General features: G+C 38.9%; 1 protein-coding gene and 2 non-coding genes across 3 annotated transcripts; all 3 read left to right on the forward strand.

The window, feature by feature from the left end:
- The first annotated feature begins 2,500 nt into the window (after positions 1 to 2,500).
- trnah-gug (transfer RNA histidin (anticodon GUG)) lies at positions 2,501 to 2,572 on the forward strand. The gene has a single exon. It is a non-coding gene; the product is annotated as a tRNA-His (tRNA).
- Positions 2,573 to 3,834: 1,262 nt separating this feature from the next.
- Positions 3,835 to 3,906, forward strand: trnah-gug (transfer RNA histidin (anticodon GUG)). The gene has a single exon. It is a non-coding gene; the product is annotated as a tRNA-His (tRNA).
- Positions 3,907 to 4,338: 432 nt separating this feature from the next.
- Positions 4,339 to 14,815, forward strand: clptm1l (CLPTM1 like). Its single transcript, XM_051389974.1, has 18 exons — positions 4,339 to 4,605; positions 5,575 to 5,852; positions 5,962 to 6,056; positions 6,517 to 6,706; positions 7,064 to 7,257; positions 7,470 to 7,548; positions 7,980 to 8,097; positions 8,241 to 8,335; positions 9,046 to 9,130; positions 9,741 to 9,844; positions 10,435 to 10,500; positions 10,956 to 11,006; positions 11,352 to 11,434; positions 11,554 to 11,588; positions 11,744 to 11,799; positions 12,110 to 12,154; positions 12,323 to 12,438; positions 12,624 to 14,815. Exons 2-18 carry the CDS (start codon positions 5,688 to 5,690, stop codon positions 12,706 to 12,708), a joined length of 1,662 nt encoding a protein of 553 aa, XP_051245934.1. The 5' UTR covers positions 4,339 to 4,605; positions 5,575 to 5,687; the 3' UTR covers positions 12,709 to 14,815.
- Positions 14,816 to 14,942: the final 127 nt, after the last annotated feature.

The following is a 14,942-nucleotide window of genomic DNA, read 5'->3' on the forward strand; positions in this document are numbered from 1 at the left end:
GTTGATTTAAACCCTCAAAGTGCCACAAGATAGATCAGAGACATTGTGACATGATTAATGAAGTAGAAACAAAGAAAAACTAGAGTCCTGCCACACAAATTTCTATTCATTTTTCTGACTTTGGGCTGAATCTTTACTCTATCCATTCATCCATTTTCCTCCACTTATTCGGGTCACAGTGGCAGCAGACAACCTTATCTGTAGCAATATTTTCAGGTGATCCCGAGGCGGATCCCAAGCTAGATGAGATCTCCCCGGTGTGTTCTTGGTCCGCTCTCCTCTGCCTCCCAGTTGGACATGCCTGGAAAACCTCCAACGAAAGGCATCCTGATCAGATGCCCAAACCCCTTCAACTGGCTCTTTTGAACTCAAAGGACTCCAAGCTCCCTCAGGATGTCTGAGCCAAACAGCAAGACAAGAAACCACCATAGGGCACGCAATTCAAGGTTAGTCAATCTCAAGCATTTTTCTTTGCAATTGCATTCTCACCTTTAATGTTTGTAGTATTTTCCGCTGCTGATGGATCATGGCATAAAACAGTCATTTTCAACGGTGTTCAAGAGACCCAAAAGGGTCATATCATCCTCAAACGTAGGCCATCTGACAGAGAGGAAGCAAGAGCCATTGGTGCACAGGGAGCAGAGGAGGTGATAGAGACATTTCTCTCAGCGATACAACAAAGACAGGTGGGGTCAGGGTTGATAAAAGAAGTCTAATAATATCCACCAGCAGATTTATGAAGTGATGTTCAGCTGGGAAATTTGCCCACAAGAGCACTTCCAGGATGATGGTGCTGAATTCACAGCTACTGTATACCACACATACAATGCCCCTATGGCAGAGTCATTGGTTTTTTTTTACCGGAGTCCTTGGACAAATTATGGGACCATGTTGACACAGCAGACACTTCACCCCGTTGAGGCCAACTGCAGAGGGTCAAGGAGTGAGGCTCTAATACATGTGAGATAAGAAAACACTCAGCGATACAAGGACTCCATTAAGATTTAGGTCAGTGCCGGCGGCCTGATCTCACAGAGGCAGGTGAGCTTGACCTTCTTCAGCACACGAATGATTATAAGGATGGGTTCGGATGTCATTTAGGGACAAACAGTGTCTGGTTAAATGTCACTGATTAAATGTCACTGTGACTTGTAGATTTTGGGTAAACACAGGCGAATAGCTGTGTTTCATAGTGCTAAGAATATTTCACAGGTAAGAGCAAAGGCCTTAAAAAAAATCATTTATGCACTTTTATATTTTTCTCACCCTAAGGTTATGTGGGAGAAATTGGTATTAGATGTTAAATCATTTTACCCCGAGGCTACTAGAACCCGCCACGAGCCAGTATTGACAGGGTTATTATTATTCTCACCCTCTACGTTTAACACACGACCTCTAGTACTGTATGGTCATGCTTTTAAAACCTGTGTTTTTAATTAATGTGTGTTCAGGAAAAGATTCCCTACATTGTTATATGAGGGGAAATCGGTTATTTCTGCATGATAAGAAGCCCACAGTGTAAACGGGCCGTGGCTCAGTTTATCTGCTTGATTGGGCCGGTTGAGTTTGATGTGGGTTGAAGGGAGGTTAGGCCCATGGGAAACAGGTGGGAAGCTGGATAATGTGAAGCATATCTGCTGACCTTGGTGTAGGAGGAGCAGTCATGACTGAAACCTAAGCTGGATGAGCGTGGATTAACTGCATAATCACTTCTGAAATACTGTGAATGAGTCATTATATAGCCTCATATATAGATGCTTTAGTTTTCAAAATGACTCATGACATTTTCAACACCAAACAAATAAACAAAAATATAAATGATGTAGCTTTTTCCAGGTTTGAGGATTGTAATATGTTGCATAACAATCTAAAATTCAAATAATATGATTACTATTTAATCAATTAAGAGGATTTTCTGAACTCAGAGTCTAATAGATCAGCATTGATTATCACACTTCTTTTTTTAGCTTTCTGTAACAAACTCTGTTAGGTTTGTTAACATCTTCCGTACAGGGCCGGCCGTGATCGTATAGTGGTTACTACTCTGCGTTGTGGCCGCAGCAACCCCGGTTCGATTCCGGGTCACGGCACTCGTTTTTGACATGGAGGAAGCGTACACAAAGAAAGTGGACATCCCAGATAAACAACAATTGCTCTTTCCTCACAACCAGCTTCACATTAGCGTCAATCAAAGAAGATAACTGGGAGAATACTTCAGTAAAACATGCACATCAGAAGGCTACAACCAAGTTCCTGGATCATACAAGTTCATAAGGAAAAGGAAGCAGTCTGTGACCCCATCGTCACCTCTACCGCCGCCAGGGGTCCGGGGGTCCATCAGTTTAATGCATTTCTTAATTATAAACATAATTAATCTGTTAAATATAACGGAGTGAAGTAATCTACTTATGCTTGCAAATGAAGGATATTTGTCGTGTCATAATAAATGTCTGTGAGTTTAAAGAACCGTGTCATGTCACCCTCTCATTCTATGTGGCCAGCCGTGATCGTATAGTGGTTAGTACTCTGCGTTGTGGCCGCAGCAACCCCGGTTCGAATCCGGGTCACGGCAGCCAATTTTGGCAGACACACAGAAAGAGGATGTCCCAGATGAAGAACAATTGCCAAAGACGACAAGTATGAGAATACTTCAGTCAGAGATGTACATCAGAAGGCTACAACCATCTTGGTTGATAGGGAGAAGTTAGCAGTGTGTGACCCCATCATCACCTCTACCGCCCCATCTCATGATAAAGAATCAGACAGGGTCAAAGTTACTCTGTTTCTTTTCTATTATTGCAATAAAAGAACAGAACACATGTAACACATACAGGTAACAATAGAAGATTCGGTATTGCGAGATTCAGGTACCACAGGTGTAAAATGTGATGACATGATACATTCAAATATTACGATAAGGATATAGTCAATAATAACGGTAATTAAAGACAAAGGCACAAAAATATCAGCCAAAAAAATAAATACGGCTTACTAATAAGAAATCAGACGATCATGGGGGCAGTTTAATACCCTCTTTTAGCTGTTTTTCTTAATGTATTTTATCACTTGTATTATTATTGGTTGCTGATTTTAATGTGTTATTGCCCTTAGTGTTTTTTGTTATTTTGTTTTTTTCTTGGTTTCTGTAGCACTTTGAGATTCTTTTATGAAAAGTGCTTTACAAATAAAATGTATTATTATTATTATTATTATTATTATTATTATTATTATTATTAATAATGCATTTCTTAATTAACAATCAATAAAACGGAGTGAAGTAATCCACTTAATATGCTAACAAAAATAATGATATCTGCTAGATCAAAACAAATGTCTGTGATTATAAAGAAGCGTGTCGTATCCTCGTGCGTGGTGGTCGTTGTGGTTAGTACTCTGCGTTGTGGCCGCAGCAACCCCGGTTCGAATCCGGGTCACGGCAGCCAATTTTGGCAGACACACAGAAAGAGGACGAACATTTGCCCTTTCCTAACGACCAGCTTCACCTGAACTCCAGACAAACACGATAACAAGGACAATACTTCAGTAAAATGTGCACATGAGAAGCAACCAGCGTCCTGTGTCATCCTGGTTCATAGGGAAAAGTCAGCCGTCTGTGACCCCATCATCACCTCAACCGCCCCATATCGTGACGCAGGAACAGACAGGTTAAAAGTTTAAGTATCCAGTAGTCCAGCAGTTTAATGCATTTCTTAATTATTATAACGGAGGGAAATAATCTATCTAATCTAACAATTAAGGATATTTGCCTTATCAAAACAAATGCCTGTGACTATAAAGAAGTGTGTTATGTAAGCCTCCCACGATGTGTGGCCAGCCGTGATCGTATAGTGGTTAGTACTCTGCGTTGTGGCCGCAGCAACCCCGGTTCGAATCCGGGTCACGGCAGCATTTTAATGGGGAGATAGACGCCCACAAACACAGATCCTGTATGAATATAATATATATATAATATAGTAATACAACAGAGTATCTTTAAAAATACTACCCTAACCACTAGACGTTGAAATCACCCAAAAAAGCAACCCTGCCCTACCTCTTTATATCATTAAAAGATTGACTTTATTGCTTTAGCAATTAGACAACATCATAGAAGGCTACTGAGTCTTTTATCATAACTTAAAACATTATACTTTTGCTGAAAACTCTTAATATCTCCAGGTAATAATTAAAAAAATAATAAATAATATATAATAGCCGTTTATCTGGTCTAAATAACGGTTTTTATTTAAATCCAGTTTATAGTTTAAACCCCGATGGTTCATATCTTTAAAAGCCTCACGTGAAGTCTCGCGATACTACATCCTAAATCCCGTGCAGGAAAACAACCAGGAAGCAAATGGCGGAAATATAGATCCACCTCACGCTTTCAGCTTGTAATTTTTTTTTTGGGGGGGGGGGTTGTCCAGACCGGTTTGCTTCCTGAATGGAGAGGCCAACCGAGTAGGACAGCAGATGCCCTCAACTAAAAACGGTGGACGGTTTTGAAGACACGATGTCGTCGCGTCTGTCCAGCTGGCGGCTTCGGTAACGTGAACGGACAGATAGCCAATCACTGTCACTGACAGCCTGCCACATTGAACTCAGGTAGTGTTTAACGTCTGCATGTTACTTCCATTATATGCATACATATTCATACAGCATTTAAATCTGGAAACACTGGCGAGTCGAGTTAGGTGAGTCGAAGAAACATTAGAAAACAAATCATCGAGACTAGCAAAAACACAGAGAGGCAACCATATGGACAAGTTGACAGCAAGTGTGTCAGAGTTTAAGTAAATTAAAGGGCTTCAGATTGCTTCTAGCTTACCTACAATCAGTCAAATGCGGATGAACTACTACCACCAGCAAATAACTGGTGGTTATGTACTGTAATCTCAGGAAAATAAACAAACCTGTTTACAAAGACAGCTTTACCAATAAAAGCTTCAGAAATCCATGTGTATATATTTTAATCTGTCGCCCACCATCTCATGTTATGTCTAGATGTGAGGCCCTGCGGCCCTTCATCTTTCATATCAGCTGTCTGTTTAGTTGAACTCACAAAACTGGATGAGCAAGCTCTTTAAAATGTTCTTGACCAGCCGTACCCTTCACACAAATGAGTTGTTGTGGCTTTGACACTAAAAGGGGAGAAGACTTGTTTTCATGAACAGAAGCATTGTTGTCAAACATTTTTAGAGAAACGCTGCATGGCGAAAGGTATGTGGACCGGGGCCCTTTCCTGTTTCAACGGGACAATGGCAACATGCAGAAATGTTTGTTTTGGAGTGAACTTGAGAGATCTGACCTCAAGTCCATCAACAACTTTAATTATTGAACACCAACTGCAAGCCAGGCCTTATTGTCCAACATGAGTGCTCAGCCTCTAAAGGCTTTTGTGACTGACTTACAGTCTCAAATTGATGCCCATGGTTTTTGAATGAGATCTTTTAACTGTGAAATATAAAAAAAATATACAATCAGCATTGATTTGGACTTTTATTATTCCTCCCCCAGGATAATTAGGACACTGTACACTGACCTTTTTTTTAACCTATGACTCCTCATTTGCAGACATATGGCCCGGATCCTCAGCTAGCCGAGAGAGAGAGAGAGAGAGAGAGAGAGAGAGAGAGAGAGAGAGAGAGAGAGAGAGACACACGACGTGACAAGACGACGCTAGCATCATGTTTCTGAAAACCTCGTTCACCACGCTGATCGTGGGGGTGTTTGTGGTGTACGTGCTCCACACCTGCTGGGTGATGTACGGGATAGTGTACACTAAACCCTGCGACCACCCCAAAGGTGACAACTGTATCACGCCCTTCCTGGCTGGGAACCCGAAATTACAGGTCGGTAATGCGGAGGGGATCACTGTTCAGTTTGTTTTCTGTTTAACTCTCTGTCTAGTATAATGTTTACATGTAATAATGTTTGTAATATCTCTCTGTGTGCATCCAGTTGAGTATCTACACTGCACTGCGGCCCAATGCAGAGGGAGGACATACCCTGATCCACAAAGAGGACGAATTTGATGTCGACAGCAAGTTTGAGAGGTCGGTTGGACTCTCACTTTTTAGTCTCTTTTTAGATTTTACACTTTATCCACAATTAATTATAATGAGCCTTGGAAATGAATTGTCTCCGTCCTCAGATTTGATTGGACACGTCAAATTCAAAGCTGTTAACGAGCTGATGGACACTGTACTTTAATGAACCCCAATGCATTAATGCATTAATGCGTTATTCAGATGAATGGATATCAATCTAGCTAAGAACTGAAACAGATGTTGAATGTGCTTCAGTTTAGTCATAGTTTATTTATAACAAGGACCTGTTAATGAAGAACTACAGAGGTTTAAACAAATTTGCATTTTGATATTTTAACCCATAACACTTATTAAAGGAATTTCCAAGGAAACCAGTGCCAGCCATTTTCTGATCTACAGTATATCCATACCAAAAACACATTTCTTTCTTTCATCCACTTCCCTCTTTCTCTCCTTTTCCCTCCAGGATAGTGAATGTCTCCCTCCCTAAGAAGACCCGTAACAATGGAACATTATATGCACTAATATTTGTCCATCAAGCCGGCGTCACTCCATGGCAGGATCCACGCCAGGTCCACTTGGTGGCTCAGCTCACCACCTACATGGTCCCTAAACCGCCTGAGATCTCTTTGATATCCGGAGAGGATCAAACAAAGGTACTGAGTTGTTCCAAAGCTCCGGCTGAAAGTGAAAGTTGATGATGTTATCTGAATAAAGATGTGGGTGTTTAAGGGCATGGGGAGACACTTAAGCTACTTTAATGTATTAAACACCTCACATGGAAAAAAACTGCTTAAAATACTTTTTATTATTTTTTATTTTATTATACGTTTTTTATTATTTGTTATTTTGTTTTTATTCTTAATATTATTAATATATGTAACTTCCCAGTAAGCTTAACTGTAGGACGTGTAGTCTTGATATAAGAGTCCTGTAGATCCAGAAGAGTTTAGTTATTGATCAGGGGCATTTGATTTGAAAGTTAAGTTAAGTTTCTGTCTATGTGATTTCAGAAAGAAGAAGCCCAGAAGAAGAAACAGGGTGATGGCAACCCCACAGCAGGGGGTGGAGCTGGAGATGGACCCACCTCTTCGTCAGTTCACCCAGCTTCCCACTGGCGCTCCCGCCTGACGCTGAACATTGTCAGTGACCACTTCATGTTTGACAGAGAATACCTTCCTAGTGATGTCCACAGATACCTCAGAGTGTAAGATAATAGCTGCAGAAACACACACACATATACACACACACACACACACACACACACACACACACACATATACAACACTCTGTGTGGGTATGGTTTGGATACTTGTATTTGTAGATAATGTGATACTGATCTTTGTCATAAAATTATTAACAAAGCTTTTAATTAGGCTCCAGTGGCATCATGGGATGTTTTGTTTTTCTGTGTTTCAGATTCCAAAATGGTAAGAAGATGGTTTATCTACCTCTGCTGTTTGTTGATGAGCTCAGCAACCGGGTCAAGGACCTTGTGGTAAGCTTTTATAAATATTATATAATACACTGTAATTTACTATCAGCAGATTTTAAAATGCACTTTTTTCCCCTGTTATTCATTTTCTTACTGAACTTGTTTAGAGTCTGTAACCCAGTGAATCAAGATCCTTGTTGATTTGATTTCAGTGACCACAGCCAATAATTGCTTTCTGTCTCAGAATAATAGAAAGCTCAAAGACTGTCTCACCTGAATATTACAGAGAAGGGGTGAATTACAAACAAAAAGTAAAGTAGAAGATAATAGTTTACAGATGTTTGGAGGTCATTACACATCTAAAAATAATGACTCTATAAGATAAGATTATGTTGCTCTGTCATTCGTTTCACATATAAGCTTTAAAGACTATGAGAACAGAACATCAGTATCAGAAGCTGATTGTGTGAAATAATCTGTGTGTGTGTTTGTAGGAGATCAACAGTACCTCCATTGAGCTCCCTCTGACCATCTCCTACGATTCTATCTCTCTGGGAAGGCTACGATTCTGGATCCACATGCAAGATGCTGTTTTCTCTCTGCAGCAGTTTGGTATGTTAATCACACACACACACACACACACACACACACACACACACACACACACACACACACACACACACACACACACAATGTCTACAAGCCTCACTCTAATACCATGTACATTTCTCTGTGTCTCCCTGTATGTGATGCAGGTTTCACAGAAAAGGATGCTGATGAGATTAAAGGAATCTTTGTGGATACTAACCTGTACTTCCTGGCTCTGACCTTCTTTGTGGCTGCCTTCCATGTAAGTCGTAATTATGAATCTATAGTGCACCTGTGTGAAACACAACCTTTCAATTAGCAATCAGTCCATATCCATCTATAAAAGATACCACCTCTGTGTTGCTATTTGCAAACATTGATCAAACAGGCCATGGTACAATGACATTTTTGTATTTCTGAGATTGGGTAAAAAAATCTTTATCGGTTTTTTGGTGAAGAAAGAATGCAGCACAAAAGCTGTACTATAATGACATAATAAAAAAATCTGTCTAGTCTACGTGCTTACTGCAGGTCTTACAGGTCATGGGCACAAAAAACATGCACACAAGTATGAAATGAATGAAGCAAACTTTATTAGAAAAATTCTCAAAAGGGCATCTCAGAACATTGTAAAAAGTTCAGATGCAGCAGGGCTTGGGTTTTCTTGAGGTGGAACTTTCCAACAAGCAAATAAAATCAGCATGACCAGGCCAAACGATAAACGTTCCTATAATCCATAAATTCTATGACCACCAAATATGATATAATCTTCAAAACAATCAGTCTACGTACTGTATGCTTTAGCTAATGTGTTTGTAAAAAAAAACAAGCTTATACCCACTCACCACCAAGTCTTAACACCTCAAAAATAAAGGAAAGAGTAAGGAGCTCTGAGGTGTGCTGATTACGAACTGTTAACAATGAACTGTAGCTAGACAAAAAAATATTATGTCCTGTCTCTTGCTTTTTTAGCTGCTCTTTGACTTCCTGGCGTTCAAGAACGACATCAGCTTCTGGAAGCAGAAAAAAAGCATGGTGGGAATGTCCAGCAAAGCAGGTTGGTAACTTTGTTCTCACTGACCTGCCAAAACACCCTTTGAGCAGTGAAAAAGACCACATTGGACAGGAAACAAATGCAAAGCAGAGGGCAGAGTTGGAAAAGTCTGGAGATTTAGCTGCACACTATAAATTTGTTGTGACTGATTTTAACAGAGCGTTAGAGTACAGTATGCAAAGTAACTCTAACTAGTCCCTTAGAAGAATGTGTAAAACGAGTGAGTCCACAGGCATCAGCTGTATAATGAGTATAATCTCACTTGGTGAGTTTGGACTGCTGGGTAGCCAGATGTTGAATTCTGCTTCCTGCTGCTCAGCAACAGAAATGGCGACAGAGTAAGGGATGCTGTTGAGCAATATGTCGCCCACCGCAGTATAAGCAAAAGGTGTGATTCTGAATGGTTTTCTGATTGTTTGGCCAGACCTTTCTTCTGCACTGGAACTATGTATATCCACTATGAGACAACTTATTTATGGATTTTTACACTAGATAATACAATAACATTCGAGTGGACAGAATATGAGTATAACCCTGCAAATGCAATCATGGAAAATACATCACCAGCTGTCACAGAATAACATTTTATGTATTTGTGTGTTTTGTTTTCCAGTGCTCTGGCGATGTTTCAGCACCATAGTGATTTTCCTCTACTTGTTTGACGAGCAGACCAGCCTGCTTGTCCTCATACCTGCTGGCATCGGCTCGATCATTGAAGTAAGTCCGCACAGATTGGAGACACAGATGCACTTAAAATACATTTAAATACACACAGTGTACATGAATTACACTACATTACCCAAAACAAAAGCATATGTGATGTCTCTGAAAAGATAACTTATATTTAGTACAAAATGAATGTGACTTTTTCTGCTTGAAATGTATGTAATGACATGTATTTAATAATGTCAATCAATATTTGATAGATTCAACTCATACATTACATATAATCATGTATTGTTACATTGAAATCTTGGATATTATTAAATTTTTTGTGGCTGTTAGAAATAATAGAATAATAAAAATATTATTAGTATTAGTATTTTGCTCTCAGGTTTCAGCTCGACAGTTCCCTGTGTGCTGAGACGATGTCCCACCAGTGACAGGGTCTGACACCTGAAAATGATTTGTCAAATATAGCAAAATACTGTTAGCTCCAAGCCTCAATTAATGGCAGTGACACACCCCTCTCCACCTCTCCAGCTTAGCATCGTTCTTTTGATGTGAAGTGGAATTTATAGGAAATAAGTGTATGATTGTTGTAGATTAATGCATGATATTCTGCTTTTGAAATGTTTTTGCTGCAGGTATGGAAAGTGAAGAAGGCCTTTAAGATTCAGGTTTTCTGGAAAGGAGGCAAACCAACATTCCTGGTAGGTGTGGTGTGTGTGTGTGTGTGTGTGTGTGTGTGTGTGTGTGTGTGTGTGTGTGTGTGTGTGTGTGTGTGTGTGTGTGTGTGTGTGTGTGTGTGTGTGTGTGTGTGTGTGTGTGTATATAACTGGTTTATCTTTTGTCGTCTGTCATTTATTTTTACAGCTCAGTACAAATCAGATATTGCGCATCTAGGCTTCTCTACACTATTTATCAGTGGTAAATGGATTGATATGTGGGCCGTCAGTACTACTCTCTCTAACTCCTGTAGACAGCTTACTTTGAGTAGATTTTATTCATTCACCTTGCCTGCTGCTCTAATAGAGCTCTCTTCTAAATTACTGTGGGTTTAAACTGAAAGCACAGAGCACGTACTGGAGCTAGATAGTACTAGATAACATGATTGGCCTTGTTATAAATTTAATTGGTGTGTGTGTTTTTCTTTTCTGTGGAACAGTTTGGGCAATTAGATGAATCAGAGAGGAGAACAGAAGAGTACGATACACTGGTAAGTGGACTCACACATGCATAGATAATAAACCATACTTTCAACATAAGCATGAGTGAAACATCAATTTGTGCAAACATGTAATCATTATCACTTTATTATTGGAGATTTTCACTCAAGCTAAAAACATCCAGGACAGCATTATTGTAAATACTGTATTATTTAAAGGACTTGTTCAGCCAAAACACGCATAAAAACAATCTTATCCTTTAGAGATATTTTATAAATAATCATAAAATTTTAATGTGTGAATTAGAATCGGGTAAATCTTTTTTTGTTACTGGACAGTAGAGCTTATGTTGTCATTGGATGTAACCAAATTCTGTGCATTGTGTTTCTCTGTAGGCCATGAAGTACCTCTCATTCCTCCTTTACCCATTGTGTATCGGAGGGGCTGTGTACGCTCTAATATTCCTGCGATATAAGAGGTAAGGGTCTCTATGTGTGTGTATACATAACATGCAACATTTTAATTACAGGATTTCCTTATAATGTGATGTCATTGGTTACATGATTATCTCTCTTTATTTCTTTGTCCCTGTTTTAGTTGGTACTCGTGGTTGATCAACAGTTTGGTTAATGGTAAGCTTTTTTTTAAATGTTATATATAAAACGTACTTTGCCATTTCATTATTAACTATATTAAAATTGCTAATTGATTACCTCCTTTTGCCACTGATATCCATTATTTGATCGAAAAAAGAAAAAGCTTTTCAACATGTTCTTTACCATTCTAGGTGTATATGCCTTTGGCTTCCTCTTCATGCTTCCTCAACTGTTTGTCAACTATAAGGTCAGTTCATCATGGTCAATGTGGGTGTGTGAGCCTGGTCTTACTTTTTCTAAAATGTAATAATGGATAAAATACATTAACCATATCAGAATTAATTATTTTTGAGAGAAGAAAATCTCCATAGAGCTACTGGAGGTCAAAAACTCCACAGGGAACCTTGAACTGTTTCAGATCTTCTGGAAGTGTGCTCGCTAAAACATGAAATTGTACAGATATTGCCTAAAAGTGGTCAAACATAAATTGCATTTAATTTGATTTACTGAAGTTGTCTTTCAAAAATTGCATTGACTTATTATGTTTAATTCAACAGCTGAAATCTGTGGCCCACCTGCCCTGGAAAGCCTTTATGTACAAGGTGAGAACAAAGCTACTGAATTATATGATATGACAACCATTTTTCAGCTGTTATTTATTGTATATGTTAAATAAATGATTTAATTGAAGTCACTGACACTGAAAATGTTTTAGTGATAAAGAATTTAAAAATGATTGATTGATTGATTGTTTGATTGTTTGTTACCAGGCTTTCAATACCTTTATCGACGATGTGTTTGCCTTCATCATCACGATGCCAACGTCCCACAGACTGGCCTGTTTCAGAGATGATGTGGTGTTTCTCATTTACCTCTACCAGAGATGGTACACACAGACACACACACAGACACACACACAGACACACACACAGACACACACACAGACACACACACAGCACACACACACACACACACACACACACACACACACACACACACACACATTCCTAAGTCACCAACAAAATATACCCAACAGTTTCCTAACCTGAAACTCTCTCTCCCCTTCCCCAGGCTCTACCCAGTGGACAAAACAAGAGTAAATGAATATGGAGTTTCTTATGACGAAGAACCCAAAGGAAAGTCCCACAAGGACTAGAGAGGAAAGACGGGTTATTGGCTTCCATGATCTTGTATCTGCGGGTTTAGTCTTCGGTCCACTGGTATCCACTGATCTCATTTGGTATCAGCTGAGCTGGTTTAATGGTCCAGAGGCACCTGGAAAAATATTTTTCTGTTTCTGGTCAGTTAGTTGTAAATGGACCAGGCGCATCAACATCCTTGTGGTTTTTTAGTTTTCCATCCCATCCCATAGTGCAAAGTGTTGAAAGGTCAACATCTGCTTATCTGCCTTTTGCAGTCTGGAGAGGTTTTTTGTTTTGTTTTGCGGTGTGTGACGGGAAAGGTTAGACCAGTTAGATAAAACTCTTCCATTTGAAACTGACGACCTGGAGAAAATGTGTTTCAGATTGGTGTGAATGGCCAGCACCCTGCTCGCGACTATGACCATGTCTACCACAGGTACAGGCACTGCTCATCTCTGGTATGAAAGAGTACACTGATGATGACTATAGTAATTCTTCTATAGCATATATTGGTGTTAACTACAAGCCTTCTCAGCTATAAATTCATGTCAAATCCATGAAACCAGTCACATTCCATGTCTATTGGAACATCTCCGTCCTGTTCTTATTTTTTGTTGTTTTCAGCTTTGGGTGTCTGCAAATACTGACTTGGTTGTGCTGAGCTGCAAGAGAAAATTATGATTTATTACATTGGGTTAGACTCCCATTTTTAACTGAAGAACCACTGTAAATATTGCAATGTCCAAAAGGGATTGTTCTAATTTGAAACATTTTGATGTTTACAAATTCCAATTAACTGACACGACTGTACATTTTGAGAAAACACGCTGGTTTAGACTGCTTTGAGGAACCCATATCTAAATATATGTTTTTTCCATATTATTATTCCGTAAGCGCCAAGCCTGATACATCAGAGCTTTACAAAAAATCTGAGTTTCCAAGTCATAGTTATAGCTTGGATTTTGAAATGATTTACAAGTTGGAAACAAGTGGACGTAATTACGGTAATTCTGCTATAACATGAAAGCTGCATTAGGCAAAGGTGGGCAGTACTGAAACGTGGACAAAGAGTGGATGTATTGTTAGTTCAGTTAAATATTGCTGATGCAAAATGTGAGTGCTTTTGTAAAAATTATATGAAATTATGCTAATGGAGTTTAAATATTGCTCACTGAAAATGCTGTTGACAATTTGCCTCTTAAAAGGTAATGCCGACAAAGATAACACATGTTAACCCTGAGACAAACATAAATATATATATATATATATATATATACTTAAAAATTATTGAGACAGTAGTCAGAGAAAAAGTCACCTAAAAAGTAACAATACATTTGTCAAAAAATTTCAAATCTGCATATGGCTGTAATAGAAGCACAGTAGAAGATTCCAACTTGTTGCCGTGGTGAAGAGTATGAATTACCTGAACATTCCAAAATGTTCAGCTACAGTAGAAGCAGGTAGATCATTCTTATTTGTTGCCATGGAGATGGGGCTAAACTGCCTGAACATTCTAGAATATTAAGCTTGAAAGTTCCAGAATTTGTAGAGTTGAAGCGTCTCCTGCTCTGTCCACTTGCTAAATGATGACTTTTATTACACTGTAACACAGGAAGGTGCCACTGAAAGCCATACTGTCCTTTCCATCCACTCTAGGTTTGTAGTTTTACCTGCTCAAGTATTTTTTTAAATATCAGGGCCAAGAAGATATGTTAGTGCCAAATGTGAGAATGATTCCTAAAACTGTTTCTGAGCTTTGTATGTTCAAGATAAAGGGTCCATCTGATGTTTTTAAATACACACTGACATTGTGGGTGAAACAGTAAATGGTAAGACTTGAGGAAAGTATTACTACATCTAGACTTTCAGTCACATTTGTTTTTTCCGTAGTTCTGATGTTATGATGTTTTTTTTTTGTTTGTTTAAATAGAAAGACTACTTGGGATCACCCTACTCCATTTTCAAATATCAGGACATATTAGGTCTGTGTACAGCACAGGCTTTCTGTTCCTGTGTAAATGCAGCCAGGAGAGATTTGCCATAATATTTTCCTTGAAATGTTTTACTTACTGTAATCTTTGTGTTTTTGATTGAGATGAAATAAAATTGACTGACTGAAAATATTATTTGCAGTGGATTTAAAACCTTTGGACATTTTTCTGTACATATTGTGTATAATTCCTTAGAGTGAGCATGCATATAGCACAAGTGCATCAAATTATGCGCATATTCAGATATTCTTTGGTAC

This window comes from Dicentrarchus labrax, unplaced genomic scaffold, assembly GCF_905237075.1.
Source record: "Dicentrarchus labrax unplaced genomic scaffold, dlabrax2021, whole genome shotgun sequence".
Classification (NCBI taxonomy): Eukaryota; Metazoa; Chordata; class Actinopteri; family Moronidae; genus Dicentrarchus; species Dicentrarchus labrax.

What these genes read in the sequence shown, in the direction of transcription:
- clptm1l (XM_051389974.1), top strand. Translation starts at nt 5,688, where the DNA reads ATGTTTCTGAAAACCTCGTTCACCACGCTGATCGTGGGGGTGTTTGTG. An exon ending in ATATTCCTGCGATATAAGAG is followed by an intron (nt 11,435 to 11,553) that starts GTAAGGGTCTCT and finishes TCCCTGTTTTAG; the next exon opens with TTGGTACTCGTGGTTGATCA. An exon ending in GATCAACAGTTTGGTTAATG is followed by an intron (nt 11,589 to 11,743) that starts GTAAGCTTTTTT and finishes TTACCATTCTAG; the next exon opens with GTGTATATGCCTTTGGCTTC.